The sequence below is a fragment of the Dendrobates tinctorius genome, unplaced genomic scaffold (genome assembly GCF_039654945.1).
Source record: "Dendrobates tinctorius isolate UK_male_01 unplaced genomic scaffold, ASM3965494v1 ptg000115l, whole genome shotgun sequence".
Classification (NCBI taxonomy): domain Eukaryota; kingdom Metazoa; phylum Chordata; class Amphibia; order Anura; family Dendrobatidae; genus Dendrobates; species Dendrobates tinctorius.
The window spans coordinates 4,480,561-4,505,313 of NW_027361783.1; the positions used below are offsets into that span (position 1 = coordinate 4,480,561).

General features: G+C 42.7%; 1 protein-coding gene across 1 annotated transcript in view; it reads left to right on the top strand.

The window, feature by feature from the left end:
• Nucleotides 1-23,863, top strand: part of RNF182 (ring finger protein 182) — a 332,048-nt gene extending 308,185 nt beyond the window's left edge. The window contains exon 2 of the mRNA XM_073589951.1: nt 17,742-23,863. Coding sequence (XP_073446052.1) covers nt 17,971-18,711 — 741 coding nt within the window. The 5' untranslated portion in view covers nt 17,742-17,970 and the 3' untranslated portion in view covers nt 18,712-23,863. The remainder of the gene's footprint in view (nt 1-17,741) is intronic.
• The last annotated feature ends 890 nt before the right edge of the window (nt 23,864-24,753 follow it).

Below are 24,753 nucleotides of genomic sequence, written 5' to 3' on the forward strand. Positions count from 1 at the left end.
AAAAGTTTTGTCTAAACCAAATTCCAGGAAGCATCAAAAACAATGCAGCTTTACATAAAACATAACAAGTCAGAAAGAGGCAAAAAACACAGCGTAAAAACTGCAGTGAAAAACGCATGTAAAAAAGAAAAGTTAAAAAATGAAAAAAATTCAAATAGTCTAATTTACCTAATAAGTACAGAAAACCTGCAACATCAAAAACTCACCGAACAATCATTGTGTGATTGTAGCCTTACAGAGTAAACACTTTCTACAACGCTAGAAATTAAAATATTGTTAACTTTACTTATTCTCCAAAAACACCTTTTTTCTCCATTTCTTCCGGAGACGTTTGTTATAATTATGTGATAAAATATATTATGCTGTCTTCTTGTAAAACAAAGTAAAATCATCTGGTTTCCAAATCAGTTAAACAAAAGGTTATTGTGAAGGTTAATGTAATTATTCATGACTGCTGTATCACCCCTTGTGGATTGTACAACCTGCAGTTGAATCATGTGCACAGTAAGAGACTGACTACTAACAATTTTTGGAGCAATTATTTCCATAATGTTAAAAAGCTTACACAGTGTGCTGTGAATTCCAATGAGGTCATAACCATCCATTTTTTAGGCATCTCCCTTCACTCACAAACCTTTCCCGTGGGGAAATCTGTTATCTGAGGCATGTTAAGCCACGTTTTTTGTGGTTTTTCCATTGCTGAATTTGTTCCAAATGTATAAAAATTATGCATGGCGTGTGATAAATTTGACACAAGTGTAAGGCACCATTGACAAGCAGATAATTTTTGATTAATGGGGTTTCAGATTTTATGCCACACAAGAAATAAAGTGGTTTTATGACAAAAAAAAGTATTGTCAATTAAGTAGTATTTAATAATTAAGGTTCACACCATTTTTTCAAAAGTGGTATCAAAGTTGTCACCTACTGTAGCTTCAGTTTCCCTAGGGGAGAGTAGATGTTAATTACCAACTCCAATGTAAAAGGTGTTGTTATCTGGCAGTAATGAGGGGTCATTGCATTAAAGAGGGTTCCAAGTTGAAAAAAGTGCCAATATTGAATATACTCATATTTCTTTGCAACTCAAAGAAGAACATTAACTAAATCTCCTTCTCTGCAGGTTTTGAGGAGGGTAATAGAGATTGGAAATAAGTTGAAAGACCTATCTACTGTATGCTAAAAGTAGAGAAACTACTCATAAACAAAGCAAAACATATTATGAAAAGGGCAATAAAGTGCATACACTATTGGCGAGGCAATTGAAGGAGAGGGCTTTGTCCTCGAATCCCCAAGCAATAATAAGTGAAGATGGCACTATACACTACAATCCATCTGAGATTTCTAATTAATTTTATAATTTCTATAGTAAGTTTTATAATCTACAGGATACGCTTCCTTCGGATGAAAATAAAAGAGACTCCCTATTGAAAAATTATTTATCCAATTTAAATTTACCAGTCCTGGCCCATGAAGCGATAAACTCTCTTAATATTCCGCTTACCCAAGAGGAAATAGCTGAAATCTTGAAAGACTTGCCTTTGGGAAAGTCTCCTGGCCCAGACGGGCTGACATATCTTTATTATAAAACTTTTTGCAGAGGAGCTGATCCCCCACATGATTAAAATGTTTAACTCATTCATGAAGGGCTCTCCAATACCAGATACCCTGTCACATTCATACCTGATACTTATTCCTAAGGTGGGAAAAGACCCTCTGGATTGCTCTAATTATCGTCCAATAGCCCTATTAAACTCGGACTTAAAAATATTTACCCGTATATTGGCTAAAAGACTTAATCAGTGGCTACCCTCTCTTATTAGTAAGGATTAGGTAGGCTTTGTCCCTTTTTGTCAGGGAGGGGACAACGCCAGAAGGGCAATAGATTTGATTGATGTGGCCAACAAAAATAAAACACAAACGCTTATTTTAAGTTTAGACACAGAGAAGGCATTTGACCAACTTAATTGGTCTTTCCTGTTTGAAACAGTGAAAACATTTGGTATCTCGGGAGCTTCAGTTTCCCTAGGGGAGAGTAGATGTTAATTACCAACTCCAATGTAAAAGGTGTTGTTATCTGGCAGTAATGAGGGGTCATTGCATTAAAGAGGGTTCCAAGTTGAAAAAAAGTGCCAATATTGAATATACTCATATTTCTTGGCAACTCAAAGAAGAACATAAACTAACTAAATCTCCTTCTCTGCAGGTTTTGAGGAGGGTAATAGAGATTGGAAATAAGTTGAAAGACCTATCTACTGTATGCTAAAAGTAGAGAAACTACTCTTATAAACAAAGCAAAACATATTATGAAAAGGGCAATAAAGTGCATACACTATTGGCGAGGCAATTGAAGGAGAGGGCTTTGTCCTCGAATCCCCAAGCAATAATAAGTGAAGATGGCACTATACACTACAATCCATCTGAGATTTCTAATTTATTTTATAATTTCTATAGTAAGTTTTATAATCTACAGGATACGCTTCCTTCGGATGAAAATAAAAGAGACCCCCTATTGAAAAATTATTTATCCAATTTAAATTTACCAGTCCTGGCCCATGAAGCGATAAACTCTCTTAATATTCCGCTTACCCAAGAGGAAATAGCTGAAATCTTGAAAGACTTGCCTTTGGGAAAGTCTCCTGGCCCAGACGGGCTGACATATCTTTATTATAAAACTTTTTGCAGAGGAGCTGATCCCCCACATGATTAAAATGTTTAACTCATTCATGAAGGGCTCTCCAATACCAGATACCCTGTCACATTCATACCTGATACTTATTCCTAAGGTGGGAAAAGACCCTCTGGATTGCTCTAATTATCGTCCAATAGCCCTATTAAACTCGGACTTGAAAATATTTACCCGTATATTGGCTAAAAGACTTAATCAGTGGCTACCCTCTCTTATTAGTAAGGATTAGGTAGGCTTTGTCCCTTTTTGTCAGGGAGGGGACAACGCCAGAAGGGCAATAGATTTGATTGATGTGTCCAACAAAAATAAAACACAAGCGCTTATTTTAAGTTTAGACACAGAGAAGGCATTTGACCAACTTAATTGGTCTTTCCTGTTTGAAACAGTGAAAACATTTGGTATCTCGGGAGCTTTTTTACAGCATTAAAGGCATTGTATAGATCCCTATCAGCCTCAATCAAATTGCTCTTTTGTGTCTCCCCCTCTTTTCTCATCTCGAAAGGCACAAGGCAGGGATGCCCTCTTTCCCCACTGCTATACGTAATGTGTATAGAGCCTCTAGTGGCAATGATACATCAAAATCATAATATCTCAGGGGTGGAAGTCAAGAATAAGGTATTTAAGATTTCATTATTTGCTGCTTACATTTTACTGACCCTCACTAAACTTCATTTAACACTCCCCAACCTCATAGTCACTTTGAAGGAATATGGACAGCTGTCAGGATATAAATTAAATACCTCTAAAACAGAGGCCTTACCCTTGAACATTGCCCCTAATATCCTTGATTATTTAAAGACAAACTTTAAATTTAGATGGAAAACCAAGGCTATTAAATACTTGGGGGTTAATCTGTCCTCTTCCTATAACAATTTATATAATTGTAACTATCCATCTCTTTTTGGAGAGTTTTGACTAAGTGGATGCCACTTTCGCTCTCACTCATTGGCCGGATAGCTTCAGATAAGATGACTCTACTGCCTAAGCTACTTTATTATTTTGAGACTCTCCCCATTAAGGTTCCCCTTGGGGAACTTAGGTCTCTCCAAGCTGCTATAATGAAGTTCATATGGAGAGAAAGACACCATAAAATATCCAAAAAGTGTTCTCACATCTCATAGATCACAAGGGGGCTTGTTTGTTACAGATATCGTTAAATACTAGTGGCAGCACACCTGAGGAGGATTCCCTCATGGATTTCATTATGGGCTTACAATATTTGGACTGAAATAGAAAACATATAGTTGGCTCCGATCCATCCAAACTCCCTTTTATGATGAACTAAGTCTATTAAGATGCCATTTACTTTGTTGCGCTCTATGCACTATAAGGGATCTGTGGCTCTCATGTGCAAGGCATTTTGGCTTGGTCTTGCCCAATTCACCGATGATATCTTTTATATACCAGCCTCTAATACCAAACAGTTTGGAACCGACAATGGTCCACCAGTGGATTTTGGCAGGATTATTTACATTTGCAGACTTGATGGATGGAAACACATCGGAAGTTCTCTTGCTTGATTATATAAAATCTAAATTTGCTATAACTTATAGAGAGTTCTTCCAATAAATGCAGATTAAGCACCTGGCGTCTTCACTAAATGGCTCATTGAAGGTTCCTCAACCAATGTAATTTGAGAGGTTTTGTAAGAAAGACACGACAACTAAAGGGTTAATATCAGATATTTATAGGATTTTGGGTTCTCCCCAGACTGATCCTCTTTGAAACATATCCGTTTATGGTTAGATGGGTGTCTGTTCTGGGAAGGACGTTGTCTCCCCAATGCTGGCAGAATATATGGGAAAAGGCATCCAAATCCTCTATCTACACCCTTTATAAGGAAAACCAATACAACATTTTGATGTTTTGGTATCACACTCCAGAGCTCCTTCATAGACTGAACTACCAGCTCCCAAATGTTTGCTGGCGTTGTTACTCAGCATCGGGTTCTAAGTTCCACATTTTCTGGGCTTGCCCTGGGCTGGCAGGATTTTGGGAAAAGGTGAAAACCTTAATACAAAAGGTTCTATATGTGGAGGTTGAGCTGGACCCTGCTATTACCTACTAAATGTTTCCCTTAAAGGGATGAGGAAGAATTCGACCAGACTGCTGTTACATCTGTTGACGGCAGCTAGATGTTTGATTGCCCTTCATAGGAGACGGACTACTCCCACCTTTTATCAAAAGGTTTTGGATAGAACAGCCGATAACTGCAGGATGGAGCACATGACAGCCTTATTGAACGTGAGTTTCGCAGATTTGAGACCGCCTGGACTCCCTGGGACTATTTTAGGGCCCAAAACAACAGTTAGGAGCATGTTGTTTTATGAACAGGTTTCTTCTTCCCTTCCCTATGTGTATGTCTCGTCTTATTTAGTATTGTGATTTTATAAAAATTGTAATATGAGTATGGGGATTGAGTCATCTTAACTTGGCATCATTTAGAACTGCTGTTGGACTTTCTGTCTTTTTCTGTTCTATTGCACAATATGTTTTGATGCCACTGGTGGAAACGTCTTCAAAGAGTTCATTCTAATTGTACTCCATTCTTTCTGACCCTCTAATTTGTAAGCCAAATTGTGATTGTTTTGTCTCATTTCTGATTGCAAAATTTTATAAAATTTATTAAAAATTACAGTTATTAAAAAAAAAGTATTCTCTGTGATAAAGCAAACCTTCCCAAGTAAAACTCTTGTTCATTGAACGCCAGGCCATTAATTTACTCACATTTGTTCCTCAAGTGCAAGTTTCCAAGCTGCTCTGTGCACTGTTGGTCATTAACACCACTTTTTTGTGACCAGAACCTCAAAAAAGTTATAATGGACAGTCCTACCACATGCTAGTTTTGTTAGCAGGTCTCAAGGGTGCCCCGGTGTTCAACAATTCACTTACGTGCCCTGGATCTTGCATTCACTAGAGAGACCCCTAGTTTGCATTCACAATGAGAGGAAGAATTGTGAGCATTTAAATAAGGCACCTTGTGCAACCATTATCTGCCAAATGCACCCTGTCTTTGGAAAGCTGGCATCCCTGTGATTAGCTGGTTAGTAGAACCTTCATTAACACATCCTAATACTTATTCAAATCCTAATATTCATGTCTGGATGCTACCAAGAAGGAGGGGAGTGCAACTCTGAAGTCCACAAGGCTTCACTTCATCGGTATCATTATCACCCAGGGGAATAGAGCAGCGGCAACTGATAGTGGAATAGGATAATAGGAGCCCAACTTCTGGCTAGCCAATGGTAGATATTAACCGAAGCAGTGCTGGGCAGCTCCATTCATAGTTTACATGTGGCATGTGGCCAGAGTTGGACCTAATATGATCTGATCGGTGTGAGTTCCAGGTATCGGTCTACTCTAATATTGAGTACCTATCCATAGGATAGGTCATCAATATTGTATGCCCAGATAACCCCTTTAAATAAGACAGCATTATGTCTCAGTGGTTAGCACTGTGGCCCTGGGGTCCTGGGTTCAAATCCCACCATTGACAACATCTCCGTTTTTGCGTGGGTTTCCTCTGGGTTCTCCAGTTTCCACTCACACATCAAAGACATACTGATAGGGAATGTAGATAGTGAACCCCAATGGGGACAGTGCTGATAATGTCTGTAAAGTGCTGTGGCATTAATGGCGCTATATAAGTGAGTAAAATAAATAAAAAATATAAGTGTGGTCATGCACAATCAACAGTTGTGTGACTAAAAATGATTTGGCAAACTCTATTTCCTCATGCACATGCATTCTTGGTTTGGCTAAGTATGCAGGTGTTTTCTTTAATAGAAAAAGAGGAGCAAGCATCATTGAATTGTCAATGATTGTATAGGAACCGCTATACAAATGAAGATTAACCCCTTCAGCCGCAATCTTGTTTTCACCTTCCTGACCAGGTCAAATTTTACAATTCTGACTAGTGTCAATCTATGTGGTAATAACTCTGGAAAGTTTCAACGTATCCTAGTGATTCTGAGAGTATTTTTGTGAGACCTGTTGTACTTCATGTTAGTGATACATTTTGGTTGATATGATTTCCGTTTAATCATGAAAATATAGTACATGTTAACAAAAATTAGACAATTTTGCAGTTTTCAAACTATGAATTTGTATACCCAAAAACCAAATAGTTACACTACACAAAAAAGATATAAGAGAATAAGTAACATTTCCCACATGTCTACTTTACATCAGCTTCATTTTTTTTAAATATTCTTTTTTTATTAGGAAATTAGAAGGGTTAAGAATTAATCAGCAATTTCTCATTTTTCCAGCAAAATTTACTAAACTATTTTTTTTTAGGTACCATATCACATTTGAAGTGACTTTGAGGAGCCCATGTGACAGAAAATATCCCAAAGTGACACCATTCTAAAAACTGTACCACTCAAAGTGCTCAAAAACCACATTCAAGAAGTTTATTAACCCTTTAAATTTTACTTCCCACAAAAATGTTGCTTTAGCCACAAATTTTTCATTTTCAGGAGAACAATGACCCTGCAAATTGTTGTGCAATTTCTTTTGAGTACACTGATACCTCATACATGGTGGAAAACTACTGTTTGGGTACATGGCAGTGCTTGAAAGGGAAGGAGCACAATTTGACTTTTGTAGTACAAAAATCGCTGGAATAGATAGAGGATACCATGTCGCATTTGCAGAGCCCCTGATGTACCTAAACAATGGAGAACCCATAGAACCCATACAAGTGACCCCATTTTGGAACTTACACTCCTCAAGGAATTTATCTAGAGGTGTGGTGAGCACATTGAACCCACAGATGCTTCACAGAATTTTATAACAATGAGGCGTGATAATGAAAAAAATATTTTTTTTTTATATTCAAAAGAGGAACAGGGGAAAATGGACCATACAATTTGTTGTGCAGTTTCTCTTTAGTACACTGATACCCCATATTTTGTAGAAAACTACTGTTTGGGTAGTAATAGCGCAATTTTTGCTGAAATAGCTTGCGGATGCCATGTCGAATTTACACAGTCCCTGACATGCCAAAATAGCAGACACCCCTACAAGTGATGCTATTTTGGAAACTACACCTCTTGAGGAATTCACCTAGGGCAGACCTGCGAAAAGTGAAGTTTTTAACTACACAGGTGTTTTCCAGAAACAAGCAACAGCAGATTATGCCGAGTGAAAATAGAAAATCTGCCATTGTAGTGCTTGTAGATTGTGGTGACCAGTACATTATGCCTAGCTCATGCTCTCATTGCTATAGAAATGCCAAACATATGGACGCTAAATGTGGTTTAGGCATACTGGGGCTCAGAAGGTAGAGGAACATTTGGATTTGGGAGCGCAGAATTCACTTTATTTCTTTTGGGGGGAGAGTGTTATGAATGGGTCACCGAGGAGGAGAGCGCAATAAGCTATGCCACCAGAACACCAGAGAGGTTGGTCGCTCAGTGGATTGCAGATCCCTGATCTTAACAACACAACTAGCAGTAGCCATGGAGCATTCCTACGTTGCCCTAGATGCCTCATCACAGCCGGAGGACTAACTAAGCCTAAAGACAGAAAGGTGAAATCTAAACTGCCCTGGAGCAGATCCCCCAAAGGAATAGACAGCCCCAAAACATATATTGTCGGTGAGACAAGATGAAGCACAAACACAGACAGAAAATAGACTGAGCAAATGATGGGGCCCACACTGACTAGATAGGACAGGACAGAAAAGGCACTGTCTGCAATCACGCAAAAACCCTAATAATTCCAACACTACTGATGTACAAAAATACTGAGGTTTGAACAACCTCTCCCCCACTATATCAGCAGGGGACTGAGCAATCAAACACAAGATACAAAAATACAGGGCAGGAGCCAGCAGCTCCAGGGGGAGTAAGCTGACCCCTGACAGCAAGGCAAAACAGATGCAAAGAGTTTAGCAAATGACACTTAGCTGAAAAAATGCAGGATCAGGCAGCAGACAGAAATCCTCAGTAAGCAAAGAAAAGAGTATCACCGGCAGTCACTGAGAGAAGTCTGCTCGCTTATGTAGTCCCAGTCACTACCACCACTCCTCCAATTATCTTCTGCAACTGTTGGGTTAACATCATGTTGACCAGCACCACTACCAGCAGTGTCCACCAGAGGGAGCCTTGCCTCAAAGGCTGGATCAAGAGAGCTCACAACAGGAGAGGCTCTAAAGCGCTTTTCCAGTGCTTTTGTGCTACCAATGACATGAAAGCCCTCTATATTTTCATTGACTGATGACTGACCTGAGCTGGGATTTGCTTCTTTTGTGGATTGATTTGTGTCTTTTACTCGGAAATAGAAGTCTTTTACTGTCGCACAGAAGTTCAGACAGGGGAGGCTGAGGACAGTTCGTGGACTTTTCTTAGGACCACCCATGTTGTCACGCCCTTCTTCACCGCTCCAGCGGCCATTTTTAGCTTTCATTTTACAGTCTATCAAATTGGGTCTTCTGCACATTTTCAAAAACTTTGAGTTAAAGGCACACAGAACTCTATGGCATCGGGTCTTGTCATCCTGTTCGTGATGCCAAGTTTGGGTTGCCCTCCCAGGGCTGTAGGGTTATAGCTCCCCACAGGTGGAGTTGTAGTCCCAGGGCAGTGTAGATGTAGAGGCAAAGGGCTATATATGTTATTTAGAGGCTATGCTGGGCTGTATATATTACCTGGAGGCTGTGGTGGGCTGTATATATTACATGAAGGCTGTGCTGGGCTGTATATATTAATTGGAGGCTGTGCTGGGCTGTATATATTACCTGAAGGCTGTGCTGGGCTGTATATATTAACTGGTGGCTGTGCTGGGCGTTGTATATATTACCTGAAGGCTGTTGCTGGGCTGTATATATTAACTGAAGGCTATGATGGGCTGTATACCATATTTTATTTGGAGGCTGTGCTGGGCTGTATATATTAACAGCTAGAGGCAATGCTGGGCTAGTGGGCAATATATGTTATTTGGAGGCTGTGCTGGCCTGTATATATAATTTGGAGGCTGCAACTGGCAAATAATAAATACAGCCCAGCAGCACCCTACAGATATATCCAGCCCTGCATAGCCTCAATATTAGATAATAACAAATAACTTTGTTGCCCTATGAAGGGGGGGGGCCCGAAAAATTTCTTGCACGGGGGCCCACTACAGTCTGTATCCGCCCCTGGTTCAGGTTATACAATTTACCTTGTTGTAGTAAACCCAACAGTTTTTTCCCAGATAGAACTGGTATTTTCAGTGTCGGCATACACTACATGAAATTCACAGTAACACAAATATTTTGATGGCTGCATATATGAACACTTTTGACCAGCTGCATATTAAGGTGGCAATGCTCTTGGTGGCTACCTTTATACTTACTTCACATTAAGTTGCCAAGAATACATTACTTCATTACTTTGTTCAGAGAGTGATATCCAGTGGCAGCAAAGATCCAAATTGTACGTATTTAAGGCCCGATTCATCATTTGCGGCTTTTTAAAGTCATCTTTCTTTTTTGACTTGTAGTTTTTGCTTATGTTTTTTTCATCAATTTAATCAAATGATGCATGTCATTTATTATACACAAAGCTCCAAATTGTCTTTTTCTCTCTGCCATTAGCCATTTTTGTGACTTTTTAGCTTAAAAAGGCACATGGTTGACAAAATGTCTAAAAGAATTGACTTCTGCATTCATAAAATCACCCCTGGGAGGACAGGAGTAGAATTCTGCCAAATGTTGTGACTTTTTTTTTTAAAGTTGCCTTTCATGAATCAGTTTAAAACATCTGAAAAAGTCACATTGTGACATCGGCGGCTATGCCCGCCGATGCCCCTTCTGTTGCAGCGCGCACCGCAGCGTTTCCTTACCTGCGCGCTCCCGTCCGTGCTCGCGCCCGTCGTCCACGCTCCCTCACGGCGGCTCCTGGCTCCCGCTCTCTGTCGCGCGCACGCCCCCTCCCGTCCTCTCTCTCCAGCTGTGGGCGGCGCTGAGGGGCTGGCCTGGGGCACGCACTTCCGGGGGTTGGTATATTTCAGGCGTCCTCGCTGTTAGGAGGACGCCTGATGATTGTGTAGCAATCTGGCCCCTACAGTTCTCCTGTAGTTAGTCCAATCTCTGCCTTATCCTTCCTGCCTTCCTCTGTGTCGTTCCCTCTCGCTCTCCCCAGTCTGTCCAGGCTCTCCTTTCCTTCCATTCCTTTTGGCCGTTCCCTGTCTCCAGTTCGCCCTGATCCTTCCTCTTGCCATTCCGTATTGTGTCCTTCCCTGAGCCACCTGTCCTGCTAGTATTTCTGTCCGCTGCCTTCCCAGGCCTTTTGTTGGTGGAGCCGTCCCTCTTGGTTCCGGCTATCGCGCCTCCGTCCTCTGTGGTCCTGCCCCAAACGGTCCCTGTATAGGGGTCGGTCTTCACCTGGCGTGCTCGGCCCAGGGGCTCCGGATCCGCGATCCAGAGGGTCCACTCTCTGACATAGTTTTCGTCAGCATTACAGTATCATCAGGCCATGGACCCCGCCGGTGCCGCGGCGGCCACTCAAAAGGAACTGCTTTTCCTAAGAGAAAATCAGACCCGTATCATGTCATTCATGAAGTCCATGGACACCCGGCTCTCCGCCTTGCAAACCGCTGACCCAGCGCATGCACCTCTCTTAGTCAGTCTTCAGCAGGAGCTCGCACAGCAGCGCGATGCGCAATCTCACATTTTGGGGTATATGGCGTCCGTGGATGATCGGCTGCTTTCTTTGCAGTCCTCTGCGGCCGCTTCTAACCTAGCCCGGGACGCTGTCTCTTTCCCTCCTCCCCGTCTTGGTAAGCCGCCTAGGTACTGTGGGGACCCAAAATTGTGTAGGGGATTTTTAAACCAGTGCAGATTGCACTTTGATCTTCTGCCCCAACAATACCCCACGGACCGTGCTAAGGTGGCCTTTATAATCTCTCATCTAGAGGGGGAGGCGCTGGCTTGGGTGAATCCGTTGTGGGAGAGGGATGACCCTGTGGTGACTAACATCCAGAGTTTTTTGGAAACATTCCGTAAGGTTTTTGATGAACCCGGACGCCTTGCTTCCTCTACAGAGGCCCTTTTTAACCTCTGCCAGGGGTCCCTTACTGTAGGGCAATACGCCATCCGTTTCCGGACCTTGTCCTCGGAGCTGGGGTGGAATAACGAAGCCCTGGTTGGTGCTTTTTGGAGAGGCCTTTCTAGTAAAATCAAAGACGAGTTGGCCGGGCGTGACCTTCCTACCACCCTGGAAGATCTCATCTCCCTGGCTACCCGTATTGACCTGCGTTTTCAGGAACGCGCTAGAGAGTCAGCCAGGGAGAAGAGGTCCTTTAGATTATACCAAGCTCCCATTCCGCGCACCGTTGCCCTTCCTAGTAACACTGTCCCCGAGCCTATGCAGGTGGATCGCATCAAGCTGTCCGAACAACGGCGTAAGGAGAGGATGACTAAGGGACTCTGTCTATATTGTGGAGGGGCCAATCACTTCGTACGCACTTGTCCTGAGAGACCGGGAAACGCATCCGCCTAGGCCAGGTAGGAGAGGGCCCCCTAGGTGATCTGACCCCCTCTCTCCCACTTACTCTTTCAGCTCTGCTTATTACAGGTCGGGGGCGTGGCTCTGTGGAGGCGTATGTGGACTCGGGCGCAGCAGGCAACTTCATCCGCCAGGAGGAGGTTGACAAACTCCAGATTCCCGTGGTCGTCTTAAATAACCCTCGAGCAATCACCTCCGTCGATGGCAAACCTCTTCCTGGGCTCATCACCACGGTTACCATTGAAGTAAAGCTACAAATTGGCGCACTTCATTCTGAGAAGATTGCCTTCTATGTCCTGCCTCAATTATCCCATGCCATTCTCTTAGGACTTCCTTGGCTTAGGCGGCATGAGCCAGTCATCGACTGGCGCTCCGGAGAGATCCTACGCTGGGGGCACACCTGCCATGCTAGCTGTTTACGTACCTTGGTTCGTTCCCATCCTCAGCTTAGGCCAACGGACCTCCCCGGTCTTCCTGCTCCATACCACGCCTATGCTGACGTTTTCTGCAAGAAGGAGGCGGATTCCCTGCCTCCGCACCGGTCCTATGACTGCCCCATCGACCTGATTCCTGGAGCGGTTCCTCCCAGAGGTAGAACTTACCCTCTTTCTCCTGCCGAAACCTCTGCCATGACGGAATATATCCAAGAAAATCTGTCCAAGGGGTTTATCCAGAAGTCCTCCTCTCCTGCGGGCGCGGGTTTCTTCTTCGTCCGGAAGAAAGACGGATCACTGCGGCCTTGCATTGATTACCGGGGTCTAAACAATATCACCGTTAAAAATCGTTACCCCCTTCCGTTGATTCCTGAGCTCTTTGACCGTCTGAGAGGAGCCCGGATCTTCACGAAGTTAGATCTGCGGGGAGCTTACAATTTGGTCCGGATCCGTGCAGGGGATGAGTGGAAGACGGCCTTCAATACCCGTGACGGGCATTATGAATACCTAGTTATGCCCTTTGGCCTCTGCAACGCTCCCGCTGTGTTTCAAGAATTTATCAACGAGGTATTCCGGGATCTACTCTATTCCTGTGTGGTCATCTATCTCGACGACATTCTCGTTTTCTCGCCCGACCTGTCCTCCCATCGCAAAAGCGTACGCCTGGTCTTGCACCGCCTTCGAGAGAACCAACTCTACGCCAAGATTGAGAAATGCCTTTTTGAGCAGTCGTCACTGCCCTTCTTGGGATATGTCGTCACCGATTCCGGCCTAAAGATGGATCCCGAAAAACTCAGTGCGGTACTCAAGTGGCCCCGTCCAGTGGGGATTAAGGCCATCCAGCGGTTTCTTGGGTTCGCAAATTATTACCGTCAGTTTGTGCCTCATTTTTCTACGGTTACCAAACCCATCACGGCCTTGACCCGCAAGGGAATGAAGCCCAACAGCTGGTCCTCTGAAGCTGAAAACGCTTTCCAAGCCCTGAAACGTTCCTTTGCGTCAGCACCCATTTTGCATCGGCCTGTGACCAGCAGGCCCTTCGTCCTGGAGGTGGATGCCTCCTCCACTGGAGCTGGAGCGGTCCTGTCCCAGCAGGCTTCATCCGGACGGTTGGTTCCTTGCGGCTTCTTTTATAAAGTCTTCTCACCTGCGGAGTGCAACTACTCCATTGGAGACCGAGAATTACTGGCCATTAAGATGGCCTTGGCTGAATGGCGGTATTTACTCGAGGGGGCTGTACATCCCTTTACCATCCTCACTGACCACAAGAACCTGGCTTACCTCCAGTCTGCCCAAAGACTCAATGCCCGGCAAGCCAGGTGGGCCCTGTATTTCTCCCGCTTTGACTTCCAACTTCACTTTCGACCTGGTAATAGGAACATCAAGGCCGATGCCCTTTCCAGGTCATTACAGTCATCGGAGAGGGATGAAGTCCCATCCCATATTATCGAGCCTACTAAGATGATCACCGTGGCCCCTGTGAATTTTGCTATTCCTCCGCCCGGTAAGACTTTCGTCCCTCAAAACAGGCGTACAGAGGTGTTGGGCTGGGGGCATTCCTCCAAAATTGCAGGACACGTTGGGACTAAAAAGACTCTCTTGCTGCTGTCTCGGTATTACTGGTGGCCCACGCTTCGCCAGGATGTGATGGACTATGTTGCCTCGTGCACAATCTGTGCCCAGAACAAGGTGGCTAGGACTTTGCCCGCCGGTCTTCTTCACCCATTGCCAGTTCCCGAGGTCCCCTGGCAGCAGATCGCCATGGATTTTGTAACTGATTTACCCCGCTCAGCCGGATGTACCACCATCTTAGTCGTGGCAGATCGTTTTTCCAAAATGGCCCACTTCATTCCCTTACCGGGACTACCATCCGCCCCGAAGTTGGCCGAGATCTTCATCCACCAGGTCTTCAGGCTGCATGGTCTTCCTCAGCGGATTCTGTCGGATCGGGGGGTCCAGTTCACCTCCCGCTTCTGGAGGGCTCTCTGCCGGCTTATGGGTACATCTCTCGACTTCTCCTCCGCATACCATCCTCAAACCAACGGGCAAGTGGAGCGAATTAATCAGGTGTTAACCACCTACCTACGTCATTTCGCCAACGCCCATCAGGACAATTGGGTCGCACTCTTACCTTGGGCTGAATTCTCGCACAACAATCATCCCAGCGAATCTACCACCAAGTCACCTTTTTTTGTGGTAACCGGTCAAAACCCAGGTATTCCGTTACCTTTCTCCACGTCTACAGGAGTACCCGCAGCCGATTCTCTTGCTAAAGAATTCTCACAGATTTGGAGAGAGACCAGGGACGCGCTCAAGGGTGCCAACAACCGAATCAAGAAGCATGCAGACAAAAGACGGAAGGATGTGCCTCCGTACCATCCAGGTGACAAAGTCTGGCTTTCTACTCGACATATCCGTCTGAGAGTTCCCTCTTATAAGCTGAGCCCTCGGTACATTGGGCCGTTTGAAGTGATTGGACGCATTAATGAAGTGGCTTACAAACTGAGGTTGCCTGCTTCGCTCCGGGTTCCCAACGCTTTCCATGTCTCGCTCTTGAAACCCGTAGTCCTGAATCGGTTCCAACCAGTTTCCATCGTCCCTCCTTCTCCTGTTATCTCGGACAACGTCTTCGAGGTCAAGGACATCTTGGCTATGAAAAGAGTCCGGGGTAAGACCCTTTTTCTTATCGATTGGGTGGGTTTTGGTCCCGAGGAACGGTCCTGGGAGCCCCGGGAGAATGTCAATGCTCCCCGGATTCTGAAAAAGTTTTTTGCCAATCTCAGTAAGGGAGGACATAAAGAGAGGGGTACTGTGACATCGGTGGCTATGCCCGCCGATGCCCCTTCTGTTGCAGCGCGCACCGCAGCGTTTCCTTACCTGCGCGCTCCCGTCCGGGCTCGCGCCCGTCGTCCACGCTCCCTCACGGCGGCTCCTGGCTCCCGCTCTCTGTCGCGCGCACGCCCCCTCCCGTCCTCTCTCTCCAGCTGTGGGTGGCGCTGAGGGGCTGGCCTGGGGCACGCACTTCCGGGGGTTGGTATATTTCAGGCGTCCTCGCTGTTAGGAGGACGCCTGATGATTGTGTAGCAATCTGGCCCCTACAGTTCTCCTGTAGTTAGTCCAATCTCTGCCTTATCCTTCCTGCCTTCCTCTGTGTCGTTCCCTCTCGCTCTCCCCAGTCTGTCCAGGCTCTCCTTTCCTTCCATTCCTTTTGGCCGTTCCCTGTCTCCAGTTCGCCCTGATCCTTCCTCTTGCCATTCCGTATTGTGTCCTTCCCTGAGCCACCTGTCCTGCTAGTATTTCTGTCCGCTGCCTTCCCAGGCCTTTTGTTCGTGGAGCCGTCCCTCTTGGTTCCGGCTATCGCGCCTCCGTCCTCTGTGGTCCTGCCCCAAACGGTCCCTGTATAGGGGTCGGTCTTCACCTGGCGTGCTCGGCCCAGGGGCTCCGGATCCGCGATCCAGAGGGTCCACTCTCTGACATAGTTTTCGTCAGCATTACACACATTGACGTAAAAATCAGAAAATGAGCTAAAAAACAAAAGACAAATTGAAAAAAAGCGCAAATTATTTGATGAATTTGTCACAAAGACTCAAATTGAAAAGTATTCACACAAAAACATGTTGGAAATGCAATGTTGAATCGGGCCTATAGTGACACCTGGCCTTATGCTGTAAATTTATATCTCCTCAAGTGCCCAGTGGATGTGATGCTACCCTTTACGGGCCACAGATGCCCATACCACTGTACATACTTTATTAAAGAGTAATTAAAGTTAAAATTAATTATTGAATATGCTTTGCGAAGTTGTAAATCTTTATAAAATACTCTATTAACTTATTTGGCTTCTTTCTCTCTCAAACACCATGCTGAAAATGCTGTTTTTATTGCCTAGTTCATGCTTTGTCACATGCTGCTTTGACCTGCAGCTCTAGCAAGAAGCACTAGCATTAACACACTACTTACAAACTTAGTAAACCACTATTTACAAATTCTTCATGTATGAGCTTCTCTGCTCACCTCCCACATGCTTAGATAGAGAGAGTGTTGAGAATTAGTGCCTGAGTACAGATTCTTGCTAATGCTGCAGGTCAAAGCATCTTGTAAAAGAGCATGGATTGGGCAGTTAAAACAGCACTTTCACCATGGTATTTGAGAGACAAGGAAGCAAAACAAGCCAATGAAGTGTATTACAAAGACTCATAACTTTGCAAAGATTGATGAATAATGAAATTAAAAAAAGTTTAGTTACTGAAGCTAAGTTTTAAATCAATATTCTAACAATCTAATGTATATTTACAAATAGTTGGGCAGTACAGTCTCCTGTGTTCATCTCCAAACAGTGAACACATAGTCATAGTATTACCATTTCAAAATTGTCACAATATTACCATAACATTTTACCAAGATGGTGCATTATGAGAACTGTTGACTTTTTTTGTGAATGCAAATCAGAAATACAGATGTGTTGCCAGCAAAATGTCTGGATCTTCCATTGGATCGTATACCCAGGAATTCACATTTGAGCATCAGGCTGTAAAATCTCCATTGAAACCTTATTCCTTATAGCAGACAGTCTTGTTTTTCTATCATATTCTGTAGCTAAAAGACCATTTATTAACTTCAGGGGGGAAACTGAAGATGGAGATTTGTAGTGTCGGGGCTGAGATTAGTAGCTTTCTACATCTCAGGTTCTGAAATGGTTAATTTTCAGTGATACATGAGTATATCATAGGATTGTTCTATAAACCATTTCATAATAGCTGTGCATCCATACTATACCTCTTAGGTGAAGAAACATTGTGTAATACTGGCTATCTGCATAAAGAAAATTCGACTATTAATGACCAACTTGATTAACACTTGTTCATCTTGTACACCAGATTGTTAGTCAATTTTACAATTATAATGTAAATTTTGGGGGGTCAGTTGAATTCTAAAAATGATTCATTCTGTTTGCTTTCCATGTATAACAGAACTATCTGGCAGAGTGACACATGGCATTCAGTCCTTTTTGAATAGGAAACACAATGGTGATACTGTTATTGTGCTGCTTAGAAAGACCCAGAACTTCCATCCAGTTCAATTTCCTGGCTTTAGACTCAAATATAACAATGTAAAATCCTGTATCCGCAGATTCCAGCAATGTGCCTGCAGCTAAAGATGGGACAGAGCAAAGAAAATGTCAACGAGTGTGGCACTGCTAAGTGATGAAGGATCCATGTCTCCTGTGTCCAATGTTTGGCTATGTCTCTTTTTACTATGTGTGCAGTCTGGGGCTGCTCATAGACTCTAAGCTTGGACAATCATCGTATGGGTTTTGTTAATGTTGTGCTACTTATTGATGGACTCGCTCTAAGGCACAATGACTGGACAACTAAGTGAAGATACTTCAGAGTCTCCAAACCTGAACTCAGACGAGTTGGAGTGCAAGATATGTTATAACCGTTACAATTTAAGACAAAGGAAGCCGAAAGTTTTGGGCTGTTGTCACAGAGTATGTGCCAAATGCCTTTATAAACTCGTGGACTGTGTGGAGTCTCCACAGTGTGTCATAGTGTGCCCATTTTGTAGGTTTGAGACACGGTTGCCTGAGGATGAAGTCAGTAGCCTCCCAGATGACAACAACATCTTACTTAACCTGGCGTGTGGTGGGAGAGGAAAGTGCACTGGTGATAATCCAACAGAGTTGCTTCTCACCCCAAAGCGTCTTTCAACACTGGTTACACCTTCTCACAGTTCTACCAACTGTCTGGTAATCACTATCATGGAAGTCCAAAGAGAAAGCGCTCCATCTCTCAATGCAACTCCGGTGGTAGAGTTCTACAGGCCTACTACATATGACCCAGTTACAATGCCTCAAAACTGGACTGTGTGGAACTGTACATCTTTAATCTGCCAAACCTCTGTGCGCGTCTTTGTTTGGTTGCTAGGTCTGCTTTACTTTAGTTCCTTGCCTTTAGGGATTTATCTGCTGGTTTCGAAAAAGGTAACTCTCGGAGTAGTCTTCGTTAGCCTTGTCCCTTCCAGTCTTGTTATACTAATGGTATACGGCTTTTGTCAGTGTGTCTGCCATGAATTCTTGGATTGTATGTCCACCTCATAACTAACACATCATGAGAAAAATACCCCAATGAAATAATATCCCAAATTATTGCGACCCACTTACACTCTTGATCAAGCACAGTAACTACCAAGAAGAATGACTCTTGGGTTCTTTTTAAGCCTGAGCTAAATTCTGGGAAAGGGTCATTACTGTAAGGTAGAAGGAAACTGGCACTTACTGTATAATTACTGTTCGTCTTGTACTAAAATATGTTAGTTGGTGAAACAAACCTCATTTATTATACTACATTGCTTATTGCTGTTTATGACTTGAATTGCATTTTGTATTCCTATTGTAAATTAGTTGAATTTTTATCAAACTCCTGTAACGAGCTGTTGTTTTTGGTAATGTTTGCTGAGATATTCTCAGTGATTGCTCTTATTTCATGGAAAAACAATAATTCTAGCTTTTATTTCTGTTTATTTTTTTATTCTGCCTTTTCGCACTACGTTTGCAGTCACATCAGGGTATCTGTGGATAATACAGCAATACTCTAGACACATGATGTTTACTTGATAACTCAGGGAAAATAATGTCTGTTCCCATCTTATGAAATGTGGTAATATTAAGAGCTCTAATTTAATAGAGCCGAGTGGATCTTGGCCTTAAAAACCTTGGGAATAAAATGCTATGAGCAGTGATGATTGTATATTGATATAGAATGCAGTGATGTTTAGAATGTCATTTTAATTTTACTAAAAGTTCTCCATCGGGGATCTGCAGCCCACCACCTGACAAAAATGCAATCTTAATTTGCTATCCAAATCACAGACAATGTATGACAGTTAATAAAAAAAATCCCTCCTCACTAATTAATATGACAATAACTAGGCAAAGTACATTTTTGAAGGGACTGTATCATCAGAATATAACCTAATTTTGAATCAGATTTTTGTGATAAATGTAATTAAATAAAAGGCAATGTTTATTTTTTTCATATTCCGATTCCTATTAAAAAAAACGTAAATTGGAAGTCATATGACATTGGGGCTTTTTATGCTAAATTGAAGTTTTAAGATCAATTCAGCAAAGTAATAAAACTGGAATGCGCTATACATTAAAGAGCTATACAAGAATTCAGTATAACAACTGTGCATTCAGTAACTCGAACTGTCACCACTGCAACTTTTTTAGACTTAAGGGGGTTTTACACTAAGCAATATCGCTAGCAATATCGCTAAAACGTCACTGGTTTTGTGACGTTATAGCGATATTGCTAGCAATATCGCTATGTGTGATACTTACCAACGACCGGCTCCCCCGCTGCTCATCGCTGATCGCGCGAGAATGTCCGGCTCCATTTCTCGTCGGGCGCTTCCTGCTGAGACTTCCTGCTGTGACGTCCAGCGACGCATGGAGGCGGGCGGGAGGACGTCTGGATCGCTGTGTGTGAAAGGTGAGTATCGTGCGCTGCGTCGCTGCTGCATCGCTGTGAGATCTTTCTGTGTGAAAGCTCACTAGCGATCATTTAGCGATGCACCAGCGATCCTGACCGGGTCGTATCGCTGGTTGGATCGCTGGTGCATCACTAAATGTAAAAGGGCCTTTATACTTCCTGTCCTTTTAGGAAGAGTTTCCAGCAGTTTCCTTATCATCAGAGTCAGGATTAGAATTACAGGTAACACTTCTATAATTTCTGATAACAGCTGATCCACCAGTCACAGTAGGTGATTAATCCTATTACGCCTCCTTACACAATGATCTTTGCACATTAGATGCTTCAAGCTCCACTAGCGAGTGTAAAAATAGCAAAATTTCTCATTTTTATTTTTAATACAGGTTAAAATGGAAATAAAAACAGTGCTAAAAATGCTAACAACAAAAATTACATGTGACACAAAAACCTTAGTTAAAAATAGGCAATTTTCTAATGAGACACTTTCTTGGAATACTTAACTTTTAAATGCCTGGCCAATAAACAAATGCCATCTCTGTTGAGTACAAAAAATTCTGAAAAAAGCTGTCCAGAATTAGAAAAAAAAAAAATTTTTCTCCCCAGAAACAGTGCCACCCTTGTACATGGGTTGTGCCTGGTATTGCAGCTCAGCTCAATAACTTGAATGAGAATGAACTGTGTAGTGCTGTTTCTGTATTCAGCTTCTATCCCTGGGCAATCTATATGTGCCACAAATGAAGACCCTGAACAAGCAGGCTGCAGACCCCTGCACTGTGCTGAGATTTTCTCTTGCTGTATACTAAAGTGATGTTTTCGATGAAGGCGGTGTGTCGTTGTCATTTCCTGTTTACTTGACGATAATTATAATGTACCGTAACACTCCATTCAAGTTCAATACATTGAGCAGCTGGAGGGGGCGATTCTTAATTCCATGTATGTATTTAAATCGTGTTCTGCTGTGCAACTGAACTCATTGTATTCAGCGCCCGCTGAAAGAAGATCATGGAAAATTTCATGAATACAAAATGGATTGTGTCCTATATATGTATGTAAAATTAATGTTGCAGGTTAGATGTAATATGTTCCAAGATATATGGAGATCAAATCACTGGCAAATTATGCCAATCCATTTAAAATATTAATTTTGTGCAGTGAGCTGCAGCATTAGTCTCTGGAAGTGCAGTGACCTTAGAAAGGACAGAGAATATAGCAATTAATCCACATAATTTAAACATCAATATGTGTATGTGTTGCCCAACTGCACCATCATTTATTTTTAGATTCATGATTCATACAATTGGAATTTGATAAAAAAAATTATAATGCAAAAGAACCCAATGTTTTAAATGAAGGCATAAGTAGTTAATACACTCATCTTACATGACAACCATGTATGCCTGTAATAAAGCTAGAACGTTTTTCAGATTTCAGTCTTCAGCACAAACATTCAGATATTGTGGGTGAATGAAATGTCTGATCTGAGACTCACAGCAATCATATGCCTCATCATCAACATGGAAGATCACAGGAAGAAACACAAACAAACCAGAGCAATCATACAATAAAGTCTTGATAATAAATACATGCACATAAGTAAACTATAACAGTTAACACAGCGCCATCTATTGTCTTCTTGAGAGTTCCATACAACATAAGCCTGCAGCTGTTGTATACTACAAAAGAACAGGCACATAAGGCCAATAGTTCAGCATCCCGGTATGAGGTTCAATTACATCAGTGAGATCAGAGGTATACATAGAGGATAAGGGAATATACTGCCTATAAATGCTGGAACTGCTACAATCAGTCCTTCCAAAAGCTTACAAGGAATAAACACCAGTAAAACACTCGGATCAGTCTAACTCTCATTGCTGTTTGCAATGTTTTAGAGTATCTGGGGAAAGCCAGAGCCTAGCGCAGGTTCACACTACTTACTGGGAAAAGGGCCAACCATTTTGCATAGACTTCCAGAATGGAGCTTACACTAAACACTTTAATCAGATAGAATTCATTATATATTGGTGGCATTGTGTGCAATGGTCTGTATAAGAAATGTTAGTATGTGTCCTGTTTTTTCACTATGAGGATGACTTTAAAGCATCACTCCACTTTTTTATTTCAGCTCTGGAGTGGTGCCACTAATAAAAGTTCACTGACCTGAGTCATACACTTACCAGCTACCGTCTTCAGCTGTTCCTGGGTGGGTCCAGTCCTGATCCGCCATCTTGTGACCGCAACTGCTAACTGACCGGAGTTAGAGGTAACGGTCACAAGCATTCAGTGCAAGTCTATGATGGTCGTGTTCTGGCCTCGTTCTGGCTCTCATAGACTTTCATTGTGAAGTGACCTCCGGCTCACCCAGCAAACACTGGAGCGATCTGGCAGGTCACAAACTGCGGGAGACCGACCAGAGCAGAGCCATTAACAGAAGAATATGCTGCCTGGTAAGTATAAGGCTAGGGGAAGGAACCTTAGATTAGTAGCACCACTCCAATGGTAGAATAAAAAATAAGCTGGGGTGGTGCTTTAATTCATCTTCGTGTTTTCAATGATCATGACTAGAAGCCCACCTGCTCCATTTTACTGAGACTGCTTGTAATCAAGAAGTAAAGAGCACGCAATATTACTAAGAATATATTTGAATGCTAAAACCATAAAGCAGTATATTTTAGCTCTGATTCATTAACACTGACTTTTTTCACGTCAGTCCTGATGAAGGGAGTGCTTTAGTTAAAGGTAACTAATTTATTCAGTGGCGCACACCTCTTAATGAATCAGGAGTGTCTTAGAAGTGGAGTGGAGATTACTGTAGAGTAAGATTTCTGGTGTAAGGTACACCACAGCTTATCTCTCCCCTGTGCCACCCATTTGGTATAGCTGGTGTGAGATCCCTGAAGGCTCAAGATTTTAGCGAAACTCTGCAAATGTGCAAAAATTGATGACTTTACAGAGCCATTGATGCCTAAATTCTGACTTAATCGCTTTGATGAATCAGGGCTTTTACATTCCTTAATTTTGGATATTTAAAATGATACAATGATCAAATGCAGAATACTCCCAACAGGTCATTCAGCAGAAACATGTCATCCAAAGAAGTTTCTGTGAAGATCATGTGTGCAATGGGACTCTGCAGATTGGATGGTTAATGCATTAATAGAATTAATCTCCTTTAAAAACAGGTGAACATTAACCATTTACCAACCAATCACTATTTGCTTCTCTAGCTGGTTTACAAGCAGTGGTAAAAAGGTTCTTTTCAGCCGTTGTATATGTCTGCTTAGGCCGTACAAGTACCTTAGTCATTTGCGATGTACATATAATGCAGCCAGTTCTACTGAGCAACCCCCATTAAAGCGAATATACCGTCTATGGTGCAAAATCTATGCTGGATATAGTTATGTGGATAGAATAGCAGATGAAGTATGTCCAGATTGGTAGCGTCCTCACTCCTTGTCCCGTAAATTAATATAATTGGGCATAGCCATTGATGTAGTTTCATTCTGTATCACGTTTGATTCCACAGTTTACTGTACTTACAGGTATACACTAGTGTGATAGATAGTGCAAACTTGTTCTTGTGTTGAATTGTTTGGAGTTAACCTTGAAACCGTGATATGCAGTATGTGACAGGTCCACCGGTAATAAAAGTTTTGTACGTGATGTTTTACAGTCTGCCACTTGTCACAGTTGTAGTATGGTCTATCTGCTTTTATCTATTTTGTGATTTGTAAAAAATAAAAAAACACATTGCTTCAATTTCAAGCTGTATGTGAATATGTGTATAAAATATTTATTTATGCATTTTTTACAGTCTTTTGATTATTGTGTGTTTGTGTACATTAGGGGCGCCTAGGTAAGTTTAACCCTTTAACGAACAATGACAGACATAGCACTTCATGAGCGGGTGGCAGTTCCTGCACCATCACTTGCTATGTCAGTCATGCTTTTAAACTTTGGAAACACACAGTGACAGTTCCATGTCAACAGCTGTCACTGACAGATGAATGGCACGGTAAGAGGTGCAAGGAACCCATGGCAGCGGTCCCTGCATTCAGAGTGCTTTGATCAGTCATTTGACTGACTGATCATAGCATGATTGCACAGGAGGTGCTGACCTCCCGCACGATCACAGCAGGAGCTCGGCACAGCCAAACTCCTGCAGCGACAGCCAAACTCCTGCAGTGACAGCCACGGATGGTTCCAGCACCGCCCCTGGCTGTTTAACCCCCTAAATGCGATAGCAACATTTAGGAGGCGAGGAGAGGTGGGGGTCTCTCCATCCCAGGTCAGAAAGCCTCTTAGACCATACTCAGAGCATGGTGGCAAAAAGGTGGCAAACTGGTTTTTCAACATACCGCTGGAAAAAAATGGAATAAAACGTGATCAAAAAGACTAATATTAATAAATATGGTATCACTGCAAATGTCATCTTTTCCTGCAAAAACAAGCCGCAATACAGCTCCATCAACAGAAAAATTAAAAAGTTAAAGCTCAGACTACAGTGATTCGAAAACAACTCTTTTCCATAAAATAGTTTTTATTGTGTAAAAGTGCCAAAACATAAAAAAGTATAAATATCAAATATAATTTTATTTGTTCGCTGAAAACATAAAAAGGACATAAATGTGGTATCGCTGTAATCATAC